Here is a 21,413-nt window from a genome sequence, read left to right on the forward strand (position 1 = left end):
ACATGGTACTAGAGACTGTTACCAACCAGCTAACTGGGGTTCTTCTGCTCTACCAAGATAGATGCTGTGATTAGAGGAGAAGCTATTGTAGTGCCAGTCCCCTGAGAGCTCAAGCCTTGAGGCTGGATTGGCATACCCTAAGGCTTATAGCTCCAAGCCCTAAGAGCTAGTGCTCATTACTCGAGATTTATAGCTTTAGGCACTGAGATTGAAGGATTGGTTCTTTGGGCTTTAATAACAGCACATGTGCTTGGGAACTATTGTGAACCTCAGCTTCCAGAAGCAGTGAGTGGCAAGAATGAGTAGCATCTGCTAGTGACACAGCTCCTAGGCAGTCTTGAATACTGGGACCATTAGCTTCGACAGAGAATAATGTCAGGATTCTTGGTTCTTAAGGCTTAGTAACACTTCGGGACTCTTCCCATAACCAGGGTCCACACTTTCTCATCTTCAGCTCTTCATAGACATTTTTATATCTGCCTCCTCTACTGGTCATTCATTAAAAATCTTCACTCACCTTTTAAAATTTTTTTAGGGGAGGAAGGATCTGCTTTGCTCACAGTTTCAGAGGTTTCCTTGGTTCTATTGAGTCTGGGTCCACCATGAGGCAGGATGTGATGGCAAAAGCAGCAGGTAGCAAAAACTACTCACTGTATGGCAGCCAGAAGTCAGGGAGAATGCCTTGCTCTGGGCTTAATTTCCTTTTCCCCTTTTATTCCATCTGAGGTTCCCACCTATATTACCAACCTTTTAAATGCCATTGCAGCAGCTGCTACCGCTGCAGCCACTGCAACATTCACCACTGCCACTGCTTCACTGCTGCTTCCACATTCTCATTTTCATGTCACCTGTTCAGCCTGGTCTGCTAATGACAACCATCAAAAGTACACAAAAAACAATCACTAGAGGAAAGTCTTTAGTTGAGTCTAATTCTCTAACACTAGGAGGTAGCCTGGGATGTTGTCTACAGGCTGACCTGTGAACCTACAGACTGTTTATACAAACATAAAAAGGAGAGGGGGTACCCAGTACAAGAGTGTTTGCACTAATCATGACCTTCATACAAGGACTGTGTTTATACTAATTACAGACATTTTCCTTTGCCAACAAGATGGTGTTCCACCTTTAACTAAAATAAAAATGGTAGCTAGAATCCAGTGAGATTTATGATGGCAAAAGATCTTATGCAAGCTACTTGAAACAGTTGTGGCCAGAAGAGTACTTTCTGGAACCAGAGTTGTGTTTCTGTAGCAAGCAGCTGTAGTTGCAATATAGCTCCCTCAAAGCAAGTGAGGAGTATGCAAAGCAGCTTGGCCACCATAAAGGTAGCCTAGGCAGACAATCCTCCACTCAAGGCAGCTAGGCATTAAGGAAAGTTCTAATAACTAACAATTAGGAAGTCATATTGTTCAAAGCCACAAACTTTTAGCTTATTTAAAGGAAAAATAAACATTAAAGGGGATAATTATAATGAAGGCCTATCATTAACATTAACAATTCTTAACTCATACCACAGGACTGCAGGGAAAGATAGAACTTTCTTTTTTTCTGATTTGTTTTTATTTATTAGAGACCAAGGGAGGAGAGAGAGAGAGAGAGTGAGGATGGGTGCACCAGGGCCTCTAGCCACTGCAAATGAACTCCAGATGCATGTGCCACCATGTGCATCTGGCTTACGCAGGACCTAGAGAAATAAACTTGGGTTCTTAGGCTTTGCAGGAAAGCACCTTAACCACTAAGCCATCTTTCCAGCCCAAATATGAATCTTTCTGAACAGTCTCAGGTCTAGTCATGTAAATTATACAAAAAAAGAAATAAAGGCATCTATATTGGAAAGAACATAATAAAACTAACTCCATGTTTGTTCAGACTGCTATGTCAAAATGTCATAAACTGGGTAGCTGATAAACAATGTAAATATTGCTTACAGTCACTGAGGCTGGGAAAGTCACAATCAAAGTACTGGCAGATTTGGCATTAATCCCTGGTACATAGGTACTTCTATGCCCTAACATGGTGGAAGAAACAAACAAGCCCCTCTTAGACCTCTGTATAAAAAGGATTATTCTTTTATAATCCTCAATTCTAGGGGCAGAGTATATAGTGCAGTAGTAGAACACTTGGCTAGCATGTGCAAAACTCTTGGGTCAATCCCCAGAACCAAAATAATTAATAATGATGATAATATTCTTCCCTCACAACATAATAAATTCCCCAAAAAACCCTGGCTCTTAGTTCAGTCATAATGGGAATTGAGCTCCAACATATGAATTTTGAGGGGATACAGTGATGCAAGATTCACAGATGGCATGTTTTTACATAAAAAACCTAATGAAGAGCTGGAGAGATGGCTTAGCGGTTAAGCGCTTGCCTGTGAAGCCTAAGGACCCCGGTTCGAGGCTCAGTTCCCCAGGTCCCACGTTAGCCAGATGCACAAGGGGGCGCATGCGTCTGGAGTTCGTTTGCAGAGGCTGGAAGCCCTGGCGCGCCCATTCTCTCTCTCTCCCTCTACCTGTCTTTCTCTCTGTGCCTGTCGCTCTCAAATAAATAAATTTAAAAAAAAAAAAAAACCTAATGAATCCACTGAAAAACTATGAAAACTACCAAATGTGTTCAGCAAGTTGGCAGGGTATAGTCTCAATATACACAAATCAATTGTATTTCTATATATTTACAAAGAGCAATACAAATAATATGTGTTGGTAATGGTGAAGAGAAGTGGAAAACCCTCACACTACCAGTGGGAACACAAAATGGAAATTCCTCAAGCTGTTAAATACAATGTTACAAAATGGTTCAGCCATTCCATCTCTAATTACATAATCCAAATAAACTTAATTTTATTCATTTAGAAAATTATACAAGAAAGTTTACAGCAGCAATATTTATAATAATCAAAACATGAAAGTAACCCAAATGTCAACTGATAAAAAGATAAAATATGATGTATCCAGATGATGAAGTATTACCTGGTCAGGAAAATTATGTATTTATACATGCTACAGAATAAATAGACCTTACAAATGTTATCAGTGGAAGAAGCCACTCATAAAAGACCATAAATTACATGATTTGATGTGAATTATAGAGAATAGGCGCTACTGATAGGAATTAGGTGAGTGGTTAAACAGAATTAGTGATGATAGGGGATAGAGAGTCACAGCTAAAAAGTATGAGATTTCTTGTATTTGTTTGTTTATTTTTAGTGTGTGTGTGTCTGTGTTGGCTCTGTGTAGTATATGCATATGTGTGTGCAGATGCACATGCCCCCATGTGTGCATGCAGGAGCTACAAGAGACTATCTGGTGTCCCCTCATTGCCTGTGTACGTCCTGGAGACAACATATCTTCTCTGAACCTGGAGCTTCCCTTTTCATGCAAACCAATGACTCACTGCTCTCTGTTTCCCACAGGGGTAACAGGAATATGTGGCCATGCCTGTTATTTACATGGGTGAAGGGGAATTGAACTTAGATGGTCTCAGTTACTCATGCTTGCATTGCAACTGCTTTCTCCCACTGAGCCATCTCCCCAGCCTGGGATTTTTTTCTTGACATGATTGACATGTTCTAAATTTGACTTCCATAATGTTACAGATGCATATATACCTTCTATGACTGAGCAATATATTATATTAATGAAATATTTAACTACTGAGCCATCTCCCTAACCCAGATTAACAAAACTATTTTAAAAAATAAGAATGAGCTGTGCATGGTGGTGCACACTTTTAATCCTAGCACTTGGGAGGCTGAGGTAAGAGGATCACTGTGACTTCCAGGCCAGCCTGGAACTACAGAAAGAATTTCAGGTCAGCCTGAGCTAGAGAAAAACCATACCTTGAAAAACCAAAATAAATAAATAAGAATTAGGGTCTGGGGAGATGGTTCAGTTGGTTAAAGGCAAAGTCTGACAGCCTAGGTTCCCCAACATCCACGTAAAGCCAAATGCACAAGTAGTATATGAGTCTGGAGTTTGCAATGGCAAGAGCCCTGATGTGCACATTCTCTCTCTCTCTGTCTCTCTCTCGCTCTCTCTCTCTCCCTCTCTTTCTCCTCCCACCTCTTATAAATAAAACATTAAAAAAATAAAAATTAGCCAGACGTGGCGGTGCATGCCTTTAATGCCAGCACTTGGGAGACAGAGGTAGGAGGATGGCCAAGAGTTAGAGGCCAGCCTGAAACTACATAGTGAATTCCAGGTCATCCTGGGTTAGAGGGAGACCCTACCTCGTAAAAACAAAAAAAGCTGATAAAAAAAAATAAAAATTATATTTCTACTTGGTATTGTTATACACACCTGAACTCCCAACATTTGGGTGGAGGCAGAGGTATTACAAATACAAGATTATTCTCAGCTACTTAGTAAGTTTGAGGCCAGCCTGGATGAATGGGAACCTGTCTTTAAAAAGCAAAACAAAGTAGCCAGGCGTGGTGGCGCACGTCTTTAATCCCAGCACTCGGGAGGCAGAGGTAGGAGGATTGCTGTGAGTTCAAGGCCACCCTGAGACTACGTAGTGAATCCCAGGTCAGCCTGAGCTACAGTGAGACCCTACCTTGAAAAAAAAATTTAAAAAAAAGCAAAACAAAGAAACAAGGACAGAAGAGATGCATCAGTGGTTAAAGTGCTTGCCTGCAAAATCTAATGACTTGGGCTGGAGAGATGGCTTAGCGGTTAAGCGCTTGCCTGTGAAGCCTAAGGAACCCGGTTCGAGGCTCGGTTCCCCAGGTCCCACGTTAGCCAGATGTACAAGAGGGCGCACGCATCTGGAGTTCGTTTGCAGAGGCTGGAAGCCCTGACGCGCCCATTCTCTCTCTCCCTCTATCGGTCTTTCTCTCTGTGTCTGTCGCTCTCAAATAAATAAATAAATAAATAAATAAATAAATAAATAAATAAATAAAAAATCTAATGACTTGAGTTCAGTTCCCCAGTACCTACATAAAGCCAAATACACAAGGTGGCACATATGCCTGTAGTTCATTTTCAGTGGCTAGAGGCCCTGGTTTGCTCATTCTCCCGCCCCCTCTCTCTGCTTGCAAACAAATAAATAATGAAAAGGTAAAACAAAAGAAAAGAAAATGTGAGAAGATAGATAAAATGGTCAAATTCTTTGAAAGGCACAAATTATCAGGTTCACTCAAAAGAAAATAACTGAAGAGTAGTCCATAATTACCAGGTCTATAGAAAAAATAAAAACCCTGAGTCTTTGAGCATCTACTTTCCATGGTATAAGCCACAGACAATCCAAACCACCTATGTGTCATCACTGAATATGGATTTGGCAAGAGATCGTAACTATGAGTTCTCATTAGTTGGTACAAGCCAGCTCCTGCACGTCACTGCATATATCTTTAGATGAAAAACAGTTTTTAAGTTTTTTAAAACTTCTAAGAAAACTTTCAGTGCAGATTTCTTTATTAGTAAATTCTATCTTACATGTCTTAAAATACAAGATTTAAACAATTATTTCAAGATGTAAAGAAAAGGCCTCCTCCAATTACAAGCAGGTCAAAATTATCTTGATACAAACATATATAAAGTCTATAATAAAAGATTGACTTCATAAATAAAGATGCAAAACTTTTATTGTTCTTGATTTTTTATTATTGTTGCTGTTTATTTTTTTTAATTTTTTGAGACAGGGTATCACCATGTAGACCAGGCTGGTCTTGAATGCATTCTGTCACCCAGGCTGCCTACAAACTCATCATTCTCATTTCTTTGCATCAGGATTATAAGCATGCACAACTACACCTGGCTCATATGAAAAAAAGTCCATCAATTTATCAGGACAACTGAGGTTTGTTTATTCCAAAAACATGAAATTGGTTTAGCATTTCAAAGTCAATATAAAGCTGGACATAGTTTTGCATGCTTTTAGTCCTAGCATTTGGGAGACTGAGGTAGGAGGATTGCCCTGAGTTTTAGTCCAATCTGGGGCTACAGACTGAGTCCCAGGTTAACCTGGGATAGAGTGAGACCTTGCTTCAGAAAGAAAGAGAGAGAGAGGAAGAAAGACATAGAAAGAAAGAGTCAGTATAACTCCATATATTAATGTAATGAAGAACACATAACCATCTCAACAGATAACAGAAACAATAAAATCAATACTCAGGCTGGGGAGATGGTTCAGGTGTTAAAGGTGCTTGCTTGGAAAGTCTGACAGCCTGGATTTGAATCCCCATTATCCATGTAAATCCAGATGCACAAAGTTGCTCATGCATCTAGAACTTTTTGCAGTGGCAAGAAGCCCTGGTGTGCCCATTTCCTCTCTTATTCTCTCTCTCATCTCTCTGGTTGCAAATAAATACATAATTTTTGTTCAAGGTAGGGTCTCACTCTAGCCCAGGCTGCCATGGAACTCATTTTGTAGTCCCAGGTTGGCCTTGAGCTTACAGCAATCCTCCTACTTCTGCCTCCAGAGTTCTGGGGATTAAAGGTGTGTGCCACCATACCTGGCAATAAATAGATTTTAAAAAAAAAGTCAATGCTCATTGTGTTCGTATCTCTCAGGAAGCCTGTAACATAGCTCAGTGTTATAGCCCTTTATGCATTAGGCCTGTGTTTGAGCCCCAAAACACTAAATGATAGTAGTACTCTGTTGGAAACTAAGACTAGAAAGGGTATTCCTAGCCAGGTGTGGTGGTGCACGCCTTTAATCCCAGCACTCAGGAGGCAGAGGTAGAGGATCGCCATGAGTTGGAGGCCAATTGAGACTACATAGTGAATTCCACGTCAGCCTGGGCTAGAGTGAGACCTTACCTCGAAAAAGGGGGGAAAAAAAGAAAGAAAGAAGGAAGGAAGGAGGAAAGGAAGGAAGAGAATTCTTTAACCCTTTTGAAAGAGCAGATCTATGGGGAAAAAACTATAGCTTTCATGCTGCCTGATGATAAAACTATATTGCTCTTACCACTGCTGTTCAACAATGTACTAGAAATACTAGTTAGTCCCATAGGTCAAGGGAGAAAGGCATATAGAGAGGAACAAAAAAAAACATTTTTATTTGCAAGAAAATCATAAGTATACACATAGCATGCTCTAAGAACCAATACAAGATTTAGATTTAGTTCACTAAGTGAACTTAGCATGATCTCAAGATATAGGACCAACATACAAAAATCAAGTATACGTTTATATACTAGAAATAAGTAATTCAAGATGAAATTTTTATAATACTAGTTGCAATTATAATGAATGACATCAAACATAAAATTATTAGGGTTAAATTTTATGAAATATGTGAAGACTTGCACATTACAATGCTTAGTTCATTGAGAGTAATTAAGGAAGACCTAAATAAATGAAGAAGAATACCATCTTCATATGTTAACATGGTGATTCTTCCCAGATTGTTCTGCATATTCAGTTTAATTCCAATTAAGAGCCGTGTGTGTGTGTGTGTGTGTGTGTGTGTGTGTGTGTGTGTGTGTGTTCATATTCTGGGTTTGAGATCAAGGAAAACCAATTAAAAACTGTTTTTTGTGCCCTAGAATTTTATTTAACACCAGAATAAACTGGCAGGATGAGGAGAGAGACAGAGAATATTTCCGGAATGCTGGGTAAGGGGAGCAAGGGAGGGTTAATGGGGAGAGGAGGTGGGGAACTGAACTGTGAGGGAAGAACTTTGCTTGATATAACTGAAGTGGGAACTTATCTTCCTCTCATATCAGGTGTACTCAATTACCATAATAGGCAGTGGTTCAAAAATTTTAGACATAGTCTGAGCATAGCCAGGTGAGAGGAGGGAGAAAACAGAGGGGAGGGAGAAACAGCCCTTGAACTTTGTGTGTGTGTGTGTGTGTGTGTGTGTGTGTGTGTGTGTGTGTGTGTTTATAAAATGCAACAAACTGATTCTAATCTCTATAAAGAGCTGGACATATTATATCTGTCATTCTTGCTGCCCCATTTAGATATGTTATTCCTGATGTTTCATGAGCACCTGTCATGCATGGGAGTTTAGCAAGACTCAAATATAAGGCAAGCAAGTAAGAGGTTGGATTGAATGTTAATGCTCAAAAGAGGCCATCCTTTTGGTCTCCTAACTTAGAATCACAGTCTAAAAACAAATGATAAAACCAAGTTACATCCTTTCTTCTCCCTCATATTTGCTAACTACTTACATTGAAAATGATAACAAGGGGACATACATAGAAACTCATAGTTCCTTTTCTTTTCAGTCTTTCATTGAGCTTGGGATAAAGGTAGCATGTTTACCAACTATGCATATATATACCTAACAAGAAAATAAACACTGCTGAGTTGGTTTTGTATAGCATTTCTATTTTCCTGTTAAGAGGTAAATACAGGAGCTGGAGAGATGCCTCAGTGGTTAAGGTGCTTGCTTGCAAAGCCTAATGACCCTGGTTCAATTCCCCAGTACCTACGTAAGCCCAAATACACCAAGTGGCACATTCATCTGGAGTTTGTTGGCAGTAGTTAGAGGCTCTGTGTTCGAGACTACTTACTGAATTTCATGTTCCCCTGGGCTAGAGCAAGACCCTACCCCTCAAAAAGAAAATAAATAAATAACCAACTCTCATTTTATAACATAAAGATGCACTGTAAAATTCATGCCAATAATTTAACATATTATCTGTCATTTCTTAGAATGACATTAATAAAAACACCATTTTAACATCTACATCAGTACTCAAATAAATCATATTGATGGCATGTAGCCTTGACATGTGATTAAAAACAACTATTCACTTTATTATGACCTACTTCTCAATGTCCACAACTCCAGTCTCACTGTGGGAGAAACGGAAAACTTTCAATGCTGGGATTGTCTACAAAATGCTGACAAATGCAACTGTGAAGGTCATCAAGAACAAATAAAGTCTGAGCCAGGCGTGGTGGTGCACACCTTTAATCCCAGAATTTAGGAGACAGTGGTAAGAGGATTGCAGTGAGTTTGAGGCCAGTATGAGACTACATAATAAGTTCCAGGGCAGCCTGGCCTAGAGTGAGACCCTACCTTGAAAAACAACAGCAACAACAAAAGAATAAGGAAATTCTGAGAAACAGTTAAATACAAGAGAAGCCTAAAGACATACTAGTAAAAATAATATAGTGTTATAGAAGGTCTACTGGAACAGGAAAAGGAACATTCATAAAAGCAAAGGACATTTTGTAATAGAATTAACATTAGTGAGACATTAATAAGAGGAACAGTGTGTGGGTTATGTAGAAACTGTAATTTTTTTCAAGTTCTCTGTAAATCGGTAACTATTCAAAAAGGGGGGTTTACAAAAAGACGTCAAAAGAGAAACCACAGAACAAAAGCTGCATATTTTAGCGATTTTAATGACAATTTTTTTCTTGTTATTTTGAACAAAGGGCCTTGTATTGTCATTTTAAGTTGGCACCCACAAATTAGGTACTCAGCCCTGTCTCTATTAAACCTCACTCTGGGGTAGTTGTGGAAATTTGTAAGAGACTCCAAGGTGAAAACTACCTCTTGAGTTGCTGGAACTCAGCATAGGCCAAGTTCTGCTCCCTAGGCTTGTCTGGATTCCAGGAAACACAGCCATTTCTTCATTCTGGAGGATGTCTCTAACTGGTCAAGATTGGCTCCTAAGATAAACCCTTGCTCAATATGGTAGCAGTGTTGAAACAGCTTGCCACAACTGGAAGGGATCTCATTCATGCTTCTACTACAGCTTGGTCTGCCTTTTAAGGAAAAGGACAACATAAGCAGAGACAAGAAGATGACTAGGAGACTCCCATGTCTCCAGTCAGTGAATGGCCTCATGAACCCTGCCCAGCCCCCAGCCTGTTACTGTTGTCTCCTTTCAGCTCAGGTGCAGACCTGCCTTCCCTGTGGCTATGTGGTTTCAAAAGCTCGAGTTGCTACCCCACCTTTCCTCAGAGCTCCTTTTTTCCCCTCGGTGCACACTTGAATGGCTGTGCTTATGAGGGTGTGCATGCACATTTCTGTAAGTGTGTGTAGGCCTCAGTTAGAATAAGGCAGGAAGAAGAAGAAAAGAGAAGGCACTTGCCATTGTATTTCCCAGTTGGAGACTTTTTCTAGGGCAGATAGGACTTGAGGAGGAGAGCCACAGGCTGAACTGGGCCTTCTGCAGCCAACAGCTGCCAGTCTGAGTGCAAGAACTGCCATTATAATGTGCTATTAGGAAAGATGGCAGAGGAGGCAGCAGCAGCAGGAGCAGTCTGGGCTGAGGAGGGCCCAGGTAGATAGGCCCTTCCAAGTGACACCAGGGACACTCAGAGGGAGGGCAGGCTCTGATACTGCCAGTAGAACAAGCACCCCTAGCCTGGAAACCATGTTGAGCTTCCTCAGACCTCCTGGGTAAGGTTTGTGCCTGGAGACTGTTGCCATAGCAGCAGATATCCAGGGCTGACTACCCACCCCCTCCTTTCTGCATGGCTGCCCTGCCTGCTTTCTGATAACCTCCAGTTCTTTTTCCCTTATATGTCTGTGCAGCCCACATTAGCTGTGTAGGAACCTGGCTGAAATGACCCAGGAGCAGTTTTACAAAGTGGTTAAGTGCACAACCATTCATATCACACTGCCTGGGTATTGCTTGTTACTTTGTTTTATAATGCTAGTGATCCAATCCAGGGCCTCATGCATGCCAAATAAGCCCTCTACTGCTTACAGAGCTATAATTCCAGCCCTATGGTCATTTTACCTCTCATCTTTCATACTTATTATCATCCTTTATTTCCATGGGAACAATTTGTACCCTCCTAGGTCTCACTACTAAAATTAGTTTTTACTTTTTGATTCTGAAGGTTCATACGAGCCAGGAAAGTGATTCAACAGTGAGCTATATCCCCAGCTTTAAAATGGGTCTTTAGATTTATACCCTATTTAGAAATCATGATCCAAGCAATCTCACCATCACACGCTCTAAGTGATGAATATCAAATCTATCACTCTTGTTTGACAGTCCACATTCAGACCCCAACCAACACAAAGAAGTAGTTTATCACATTCCCTTCTAACAAATGGTTGTCCCTGTGGCAGAGTCACATTTACATTGTTCTTTCCACAAAAAGACCTTAACCAGCTACTGGGGGCAGGGACATAGAATCCATATGAAAACCTTGCCTTCATTCCTTCTTTCCTGCTCCATCTCATCAAATTTTGCTTATCTGACACTCATAACTTAACAACTTCTAACCAAGGAATTTTCAAAGACAATTGTGTCTTCTATTTGCAAAAGCAGAAAGCGAGCATTTCTATCAGGAGACGATGCACTTAGAGATGAGAGGAATGGAACTAGACCAGCAGGGGGGGTATTCCTAGCTACCACACAATAAGGATTTTTTTCTTCACTTGGAGTCAGAGCTCCCTGCTGAATCTCCTTAGATATTTTCTGAGCTTGATGACCCTATTATCCTGTTGGGTACTGATGGCATGCTATAAATTAATAGTTTTTAGCTAGTATACTGAATAATGGAATCTCTATTCAAACAACTAAGGAGTGAATACAACAGGACAACATTTAACCAAGAAAAACAGAAGCTTCTGTACTTACATTATGATTTAATTGATATGCAAAAGTCTATTAACAGCCAGATATATTAGACACAGTGGCATGGTTCTCAGTTAATTACAACTAAAAGTGGATTGATTTATGAGTTATAATATTCAGAAAGTCTACTATAGACTTAAGATGCACCCATAGATGTAATAGTGTCTATTCTAGAATCAATAAGTTGGTAAGATCACTCTATTCTAAACTATGCCAAATATACAATATTTCCTACATGCAAATTCAGGGGCATGTAGAATATTGAGTGCTCTTCAAATTGCATGTCATGTCAGAAATAGCTGAAATAACTGGGGATATTAACCTTTTAAGGGTGGATTCTTGGGGCTGGGAAGTGGCTCAGCATTTAAAAACACTTACTTGCAACACACAAAAAATATGCCTGCACAGGTTGTAAAGCAGGATGCAAAGTGGCACATTAATCTGTGATCCCAAAGTACCTTTTCGGAGCCAGGACAATCTGAAGCTCATGGGCCAGCTAGTCTGGCGGTTATTTATTTATTTATGAGAGAGAGAGAAAATGGGTGCACCAAGGCGTCCAGCCACAGCAAATGAATTCCAGATGCATGCACCACCTTGTGCATCTGGCTTATGTGGGTACTGGGGACTCATCCTGGGTCCTTAGGCTTTGCAGGCAAGCACCTTAAATGCTAAGCCATCTCTCCAGCCCTAGTCTGACAGTTGCAGTCTGACAATTTGTCTGCAGTGGCAAAAGTCCTTGACTCAAAAGTCAAGCATAGACAACTCAAGGTCGTCCTCTGATCTGAGGTGCACCATACACATATAAATAAGTAAACACATAGAAATCTTTGGAAAAGGGGTTCTTTGTGGGAATGCAATTGTTTAAAGAATAACAGAATGGTCCGTTGAGACTAGCTCAATATTGTTAGTGAGCCCATGTCAACTTACTCATGGTTGAGAAAGAGGTCCAATGAGTCAAGGACAAGTTGTTTGGGGTGAAAATAAAGGTTTATTGTAATGCTAGCAAGCAAACTGAGAAGATGCAAGCTACCACACTGGGTGGGTGAATCATTTTTAAGTCATTCTAGGTTTCAAACTCATTTTCTCCTTAGGAAAGAGGAAATGAATATGACCTTACATGGAGAAAAGAATTGATTAGGCTTTGAGGCATTACTCCAGTGATCTGAGTGAGGTGTTTGAAACCTGGTGGCTGGCACAGACATAAACATCCACTTGTGATGGTCCTATGAATTTAGAAAATGTTTTGTTACCTTTGTCTTGCTTGCCATCAGCAACCTAAGAAAGAAGGGGAAATTGTGGAGGTTTTGTGCATCAGTTGACATGGCCAGTTCTGGAAAAGCATTTCTTAAATGGCTAACATGACTCTAAGACTTGAGCAGATCTCTGATCCAAAAGTTAAGATAGGGCTGGAGAGATGGCTTAGCGGTTAAGCGCTTGCCTGTGAAGCCTAAGGGCCCTGGTTCGAGGCTTGGTTCCTCAGGTCCCACGTTAGCCAGATGCACAAGGGGGCGCACGCATCTGGAGTTCGTTTGCAGAGGCTGGAAGCCCTGGCGCGCCCATTCTCTCTCTCTCCCTCTATCTGTCTTTCTCTCTGTGTCTGTTGCTCTCAAATAAATAAATAAATATAAAAAAAAGTTAAGATAGCAAAGGAGACAGATACAGCCTGGCATGGTGACACAAGCCTTTAATCCCAGCACTTGAGAGACAGAGATAGGCGTTTGATACTACTTTGATACTACATAGCAAATTCCATGTTAGCCTGGGTTATAGCAAGACCCTACCTCAAAAAAACAAAACAAAACAAAAAAAGAGACAGATTCAAATTGGATACAAAAATGACAAGCGTTCTCACTATTTCAGTCACTATCACATACTTGCAGGCCCAAGTTAAGAATTAGTGCTTTCAGCAAAGGTGACCTTTATATGTCTGAAAAGTAACTTAAACAATGGTTATCATAATATCCCACACATCAGAGGTGTAATCTACAGCAAAGTTAGTGGAAGACTAAGATTATATTGTTTCTCTATGTAGCCTCCAAATATAGATATTTTTAAATTCAACCAAAACCAACTGAAGCTACTATGTTTATTTAGATTTTCCTTCACTTACAATGCATATAATAAAAGAACTAGAGTAATGTTAGTGTTATGCTACACTATTATAATTACTTCTACTGTATTATAGTTAATATGGAGAATTTCTACATACTAGGCACTATACCAGGTACTATACATAAATTGGTGCATTGACTCATTTACTTCTGTCACCAATCCCACAGTATGGCTAAGTAGTATTGTCTCCACTTTTATAGAAGAAGAAGTCAAGTCACAGAAACCTTAAGTAAAGATTGCCCATTGTGTCCCACAGATGAGAAAAACAACAAATTTAACAAAGGCTTTGGCAGTATCAAGGGTATCAAGGTCACCTATCAAGAGTAAAATGGACTTTTCTTATTTTATGCATTTTTATGCCATTCTAGGGGGCAAAGCAAGGATCACTGTGTGTAAACAATTGGGAGTCACAGTTCAACTCAAGAGAATTACAGGTAAATAAATCAAGTAATTTTAAAGCGTGGAATGATTAGAATTGTTACAATTTCAAAAGGATGCCTTATAGCTTGTGACTTGTCCATCACAAGATGTGAGGAGAATAAAAACAAATGGGGGCCTGGGGAGATGGCTTAGTGATTAAAGGTGCTTTTTTGGAAATCCTGCCAGTCTTGCTTCAATTCCCTAGCTGGCCATGTAAAATTGGATGGGCATTATTTTGCAGTAGCAAGAGACCCTGGCAAGGCACACATACATATTATTTAAAATGCAGAAATTAATAAAATTGTACATCTCTATGAAAACAGTAATACAAGTAATAAACTTTTGGTGAAAAATGGAAGATGGACTAATTAAGCTTGGTTTTAAAGACATATATGGCATGAAAGTGGAAAATCGAAAGCTTTATACAAATCATAAAAGTAAACTAGTCTTGCTACCTCAACAGAAAGTAAATTAGGTGCTGAAGAAATGCAACAGAAATTCCATTAAGTGGGATATTTCACATATGAATTTCTGTTAAGAAAAATGGCAAATGATCTAGGTTTAGACAAAATAAATTCCAGAACCCTCACAGATCTGATGGTCACTTACTAAAAGTGTCAAATAGAGAAGAAAGTTAGTTCCCCAAAAGGTCATATGCATGATAAAGTACCATTCATGCTTTTTGAATAATCAAGACCTAGACATGAAGTTGAAGATCATAAAACACTGTTAGATCCAAAAATATGTAGTACTTGCAGTGGCAACTATGTATGTATGTATGATTTTAATCCAGTTACTCAGTATGTGGTAAACAAAATTAATACATCATTTAATGGTCAATGTCTTCTTTGAATATGTGTGTGTGTGAGAAAGAGAGAGATCTTTTGGGGTCCAGCAGCCCCAGGGCCAAACTATTTATTGATTTAGTGAATGAAAATAAGCTTTTTCAGCTACAAGATATAGCTTGTTAAGGATTTAGAGTTTCAGCGAAATCTTTTTTTTTAATTAATTTATTTATTTTGAGATGGGTTGTTGTATAGCCCAACCTGACCTCAAACTAGCTATGTAGCTGATGATATCCTTGAACTTCTGATCCTCTTCCATCTACCTCTTTTATCAAGTGCTAACTTAGAGAATTGTGGCACTGGGGATCCAACTTCAGGGCTGTGTGCATTCTAGGTAAGCACTCCACCAACTCAGCTACATCCTCACCCGGAGTTCCAGTGAAATATATTCCTTCTAGTATTAACTATTGGATAAGTATATATCAAGAGGAGAGAGGAGAATTAATAATGCCATAGTGTGCACCAAGAACTCTTCCACTTCACATATGAGTTTCCTGAACTATTTTTTAGGTACATGGACAAATATGTATTTTTGCTTTTTTCGAGGTAGGGTCTCACTCTAGCCCAGGCTGTCCTGGAAATCACTATGGAGTCTCAGGGTGGCCTCGAACTCACAGCGATCCTCCTAACTCTGCCTCCCGAGTGCTGGGATTAAAGGCATGCGCCACCACGCCCAGTTCCAAATGTGTATTTTAAAAAGTTTATTTGTGTGTGTACATCAGGGTCTTTTGCAACTTTGAAAAAAAATCTGGTTTTACACAGGTGACTAGGGAGTTGAATCCTAGACCTGCAGGCATTGCAAGCAACTGAGACATCTCCCCATCCCCAAGAAATGTCCCTTTGGATTTACATACTTTATAAATTTAACTCTAACAGTCTAGAATTAAAGGATTAACAATTTAGACTGGCATTCCTTTTGTAAATTGTTTATTTATTTATGTACTTAAGAGACAGATAGCATGGATACACCAGGTCCTCCTGCCACTGCAAATAAACTCCAGATGGATGTGGCACTTTGTGCATTTGGTTTTACATGGGTACTGGGGAATTCAACCCTAGGTCATCAGGCTTTGCAAACAAGTGCCTCTAACTGCTGAGCCAGCTCAGCAGCCTTAGCTTGGCATTTCTATTTGTGACACAGTGAGGTGGGGAGAGGCTCAAAACCAAAAAGTAAAGATGTCAAACAAAATGAAAGATTATCTCCCATGGAAGTGACAGGAGGTGAAAATGTGGCACACGATGTATTGGTACTTGGGGATCTTTTTCTTTAGAGACAGGGTCTTATGTAGCCATTATGTTGCAATAGCTGGCCTGTAATGGCTATGGAAACTGGACTGGCCATCCGGTTTACAGCATTCTTCCTACCTCTTTGCCACCGGAGTGTTGGATTACAGACCTGTGCATATACGATATTGATTCACGAGGCTGAAACAATGAAATGCCAGTGTAGGATTTGAAGGGCTGGAAAGTTGAGGCCTCAGTTTCTGAGAGGGTGGGAGGTGAGTGGTAGTATTGGAAATGCTTTAGAGGAGGAAATAACCCAAGGGGCCACAGCTGGTAGCCTCTGGTAATCAGAAAAACGCAAATGGGAACAAAGAGGTGAGTGACAATGCCTGCTGTGTCTGAGGTCGGGAGATTCTGGCAGGTTGCGGGTAAATGGTTGCAATGGTAACTAGGGATCTGAGCTAGGCAGTGACGCGCGCTCCTCACGTGACCAGGAGCCTGTGTCTGCCCAAGTCCCTCTCGTCCTGGTCTTTTTTGCCTGTCCAGACACCGTCTCCCTATTACCCTTTGGTCGAGAGGCAAAACACAACGAAGTAAGTTCCTTGGATTCTTTGACATTAGTGGTTGTCGGTGCTGCCTTGTAATCCCTGGGTTCAGATCCGGATGGAAAGAATCCAGACTTTTCAATAGGCTCCAGCCCCGCCCCTCGCCCACAATTTCGCTTCAGGAAATGGTTGCCTTGGGGATGGGGTGGGACACAAAGGACGAAGCTTGATGGGGGATCTGAAGAGAAAGAGAAACCTCAAGGGGGTCGTCATGGGGGCGGCTGCTGGTACTCAAAAAAGGGGGCGTGCGTCACCCAGCCGGCCCCTCCTTCCTATTCCCGCCCCCTAACCTGTCTGGAGTCTATCCGTACGTAGACCCGCACGTTTTTAGCAGGGAACCTCAAAGTGGAGGCGACTAGGTGCACATGTGCGGGAAAAGTCCAGGTTGGGGAATGGGTTGGCAGTGGGACAGGACCGGTGTGTGCGTGTGTGTGAACGCTGAGGGTAAAAGTCTGCGGGATCCATGGCTCCGCCCCTATCACTGCGGGAGAGGCCTGTGGCAAGGCCTGCTGGGAAAAATGGTGCTCTTTCGTGAAGGAGGGGGCGCCAGAGTGGCGGCCAGGAGGCATTCTCAGCATCTCTAGATGAGCACAAGTTCAAAGTTCTGGTCCCAGTCAGGGAGTGGCAGGTGTTGGAACAAGTGGGGGTGTTTTGCCCAATCAGCCAAGTGGAGTGACCCTACTCTGCCCTTTCTTGTCTCCTAAGAGTAACTGGGGAAGAGAATTCTAAACATGGAAAAATCATGCGAAGGAAAAGAGGAACAACCACAGAGCACTCTAAACGCCAGTGACGAACAGTGTCCTGTGGAGCATCCTTCTGAAAATCAGTGTTCTGATGAGGATCAGTCCTCAGAGGATCTGTCCTCGGAGGAGCAGTCCTCGGAGGAGGACTTCTTTCCTGAAGAGCTGCTGCCAGAGATGCTGCTGGCGGAGGAGCGCCGGCCACAGGAGGGCCTCTCCAGGAAACACCTGTTCGAGGACCGCCCCCCCATGGAGCAGCCTCCTTGTGGGGTGGGCAAACACAAGCTGGAAGAGGGAAGTTTCAAAGAAAGGCTGGCCCGTTCTCGCCCACAATTTAGAGGGGACATACATGGTAGAAATTTAAGCAATGAGGAAATGATACAGGCAGCAGATGAGATGGAAGAGATGAAAAGAGTAAGAAACAAACTGCTGATAATGCATTGGAAGGCAAAACGGAGCCGTCCCTATCCTATTTAACGTGCTCCACCTTTCATTCTGTTTTGTCTGACAATAGCAGTGCCACCTGGATCCTCTGTCTGCAGCTTATTACATACTTTGTCAGCTTTCTTAGTTTTAAGTTTTTGTGCAGCTTTATTTTAGGTGTTTTGGCATAAAATTTCTTTTTTAACCCCCTAAAACTTGAGTCCCACAATTTGCATGGAAAGATCTACATTATATATTGTGAACTGAAAAAAAAAGCAACTTTCAAAAGGTATATACATAGTATCCCATTTTTGTAATATATATATATATATACATATATATATTAGTATTCAAAGAAAACTTAAAATATATACTTAAAAGTCTTAACACTTGCTATCTGTGTGGTAAGATGATTTTTAAATGTCTTTTGCTTTATCATTTTTTCAAGATGAACATATTCTATTTATGTTGCACAAGATAAAAGAAGTATGAAAAAATGTAAAGCAAGTCTTGAATAAAACTGTTACTCCACTCATAAAGACAGTGTGACCCTTAATAAATGTTTGTCAGAGCTTAAATAAAAATGAATCCGATTTTGCTTCTAAATCTCTTAAACAGATATACCAGGTATTCCTTTCAAACACAGGGATGGTACCCAAAGGAGTTCTCATTCATGCTCATCCAAAACTCCTGTGAGACTCCAGGTGAGTGCCACATTCTATTTATGTCTTCATGTAGTCTCATGCAATATTTACCTGCCAGGTTCAGCTTCCCCATCTCCTAGGTCCTGCTACTTCCTCTGTTGCTACTGATATCTTCAAAATGTGATGTTTCACGGATTATCACGCTGGTGACCCAGAGCTGCACTTTATATCATCCAGGAATATGGAGAATAGCCCTCTTCTAGCTTTGATATGACACAAAGTCACATTGCTGCTTAGACTTTTTTGGGGGGAGAGGTGTTTTTTCTAGGTAGTCTCACTTTATCCCTGGCTGACCTGTAATTCACTATGTAGTCTCAGGGTGGCCTCAAATCCAGGCGATCTTCCTACCTCTGCCTCCCAAGTGCTGGGTTTAAAGGCATGCACCACCATGCCAGGCTTTTCTGGTTTGTTTTTTTTTTTATTTTTTGCTGTTGTTGATGTTGTTTGTTCATTTGTTTGTTTGTTTGCTTAAACTTTTGATAATTTAAAAGAGTGCTTAGAACATAGGGGTCATTTCCATTGGTTTTTCCTTAAAACCTCTCTTTTCTTCCCTGAAAATGAACTCACCAAGTCCTGGGTTAGGAAGTCAAATTTTTGAGATGGATACCATGCTGTGTACTGAGAACTGAAACTTGCCTCTGAAAAACTAAGAGTAACTATAGTTTCAATTGCCTAATTTGCCTTGGGGTTAGTTATCTGTCTGGGACTTCTTAAAGGATTGCCTTATCTATTCAACTGACTTTCTAAAATCAAAAAGGAAAATAAAACTTAGATCCTGGTGTGGTGATACATGCTTGTATAGGCTGGGCTACTGAGTGAGACTATGTCTCAACAACAACAACAAAAAAGTGGAAACAAATACTCGTTACCCTCCCCGCAAAAACAGACAAAAAATATAACTTGGGTTCAACATAGGTCATTCCCATCTTCAATAACCATTAGCAATAAGATATATGCAAAAGTACTTTGCAACATATTAAACCATTATATATGATCTGAGTTATCATGAATTACCTATTAATCTACATGATAAAACCTGCAGTTATTTTATTAAATATTTTAACTTTAGAAATACAGATTGTGGTTAATGATAGTCCTCAAATCATGATCTATCATGAACTCTGAGTTTCTATTTGAATACATACATACTAGTAAGTTGGTTCACTTCTTTAAAATTATAACTTGCAATTATAAAAGGAACCCAGTGTTAAGAGGGTTTCCTCAAATTAAGCATTAAATTTATTTATATATTTTATGCGTCATTGTTTCTTTTACAAACATATGGAAGACTCTGGCTGGATAAGTGGCTTAGCCATTAAGTCACTTGCCTGCAAAAACTAAAGACTTGAGTTCGATTCCCCAGTTACCCATGTGCAGCCAGATGCACAAGGTGGCAGTTGCATTTGGAGTTAGTTTGCAGTGGCTGGAGTCCCTGACGCACCCATTCTCTCACTTTCTCTCTGTTACTCTCTACCTCCTTCTCTTACTCTCTCAAATAAATAATAAATAAATAAATAAAATATTTTTAAATGAAAAATATGTGGAAACCTGGCTGTATTCCTCCCCATACACATACTAAATCTGTTCTGTAATTTTTCAAACTAAAGTTAGAAATCTTCTGGTATTTAAACTATACTTCTGATTTTAGTAGGAATAAATTATGACTTTAAATATGAATAATTGTAACACCATTGAAATGTGGACTACCAAAGCAGTCTGGGCGGGGGGGGGGGGAGGTAAGGAAAGAGGAATTACTCTACCAGATTTCAAACTGTATTACAGAGCCACAGTAATAAGAGCTCCATGATACTAGCGCAAAACTGATATGTAGATCAATGGAACAGAGTAGAAGAGCTAATATAAATTCATGCAGCTATAGCTGCACGATTTTTGTGAAAGTTGGAAAAATATTTATTGGAGAAAAAAACTGCTTTTTGAACAAATGGTGGAAGGAAAATTGGATATCCACATGTAGAAAAATGAAACTAGATCCTTATTTCAAACCCTGCACAAAAATCCACTTAAGGGGCTGGGAAGATGTAAATGTATGGAAATGAAAAGTATTGTAGCAAGTTGTCCTAGGTCCAGGCTCAGAAATACAGACAATGTAAGTTCTCTCTTTGATCTGTGGATTTTAGCTTCAATTCTTATATATGTTTATTTCTGTGGGAGTGTGTAGACACAAGAAACTAGAAAGGAGCCCATAAGATGAGAAAAAGAAGCTTGAAGGTAAAAGGTAAAGAGGGTAATAGAAATATGTGGTATGAAAGTAAAAGGAGGGATCCTAGGAGTGGTAGGATTTCAGCAGGGGTAGGGAGATGGGCTAGAGGAGGCTTAACCAAAATTAAGTATTATAAAAATGCCATTAAAACTGACAGGATATCCAAGCATGGTGGCACATGCCTTTAATCCTGGAAATCGGAGGCAGAGGTAGAAGGATCATTGTATATTCCAGAACAGCCTGAGACTACATAGTGAATTCCAGGTCAGCTTGGTCAAGAGTGAGACCTTACTTCGGAAAAAATAAAATAAATGGCAGGATGGGCTGGAGAGATGACTCAGCAGTTAAGGTGCTTACCTGCAAAGTCTAATAAGCAGAGTTTGATTCCCCAGTACCTATGCAAAGCCAGATGCACAAGGTGGTGCATGGGTCTGGAGTTAACTTGCAGTGGCTAGAGGCCCTGGCATGCCCATTCTTACTCTCTCTCGATCTACTTCTCTCTTTCTTTCTCTCAAATACATAAATAAAAATATTTTAATGACAGAAAAATATTCAAATACCACAATGTAAATCATTGGCATTTATGTTGTATTAGTTTAGAAAAATAAAAATATAT

The 21,413-nt window shown here is 40.3% G+C and overlaps 1 protein-coding gene across 1 annotated transcript; it reads left to right on the top strand.

Moving 5' to 3' along the window:
* Nucleotides 1-16,589: 16,589 nt before the first annotated feature.
* Nucleotides 16,590-18,195, top strand: Tceal1 (transcription elongation factor A like 1). The gene is made up of 2 exons (XM_004658971.2): nucleotides 16,590-16,697; nucleotides 17,415-18,195. The coding sequence occupies exon 2, from the start codon at nucleotides 17,441-17,443 to the stop codon at nucleotides 17,924-17,926; it is 486 nt and encodes a 161-aa protein (XP_004659028.1). The 5' UTR covers nucleotides 16,590-16,697; nucleotides 17,415-17,440; the 3' UTR covers nucleotides 17,927-18,195.
* Nucleotides 18,196-21,413: the final 3,218 nt, after the last annotated feature.

This window comes from Jaculus jaculus, chromosome X (genome assembly GCF_020740685.1).
Source record: "Jaculus jaculus isolate mJacJac1 chromosome X, mJacJac1.mat.Y.cur, whole genome shotgun sequence".
Classification (NCBI taxonomy): domain Eukaryota; kingdom Metazoa; phylum Chordata; class Mammalia; order Rodentia; family Dipodidae; genus Jaculus; species Jaculus jaculus.

Coding starts and splice junctions, on each gene's coding strand:
- Tceal1 (XM_004658971.2), top strand. CDS start 17,441: ATGGAAAAATCATGCGAAGGAAAAGAGGAACAACCACAGAGCACTCTA.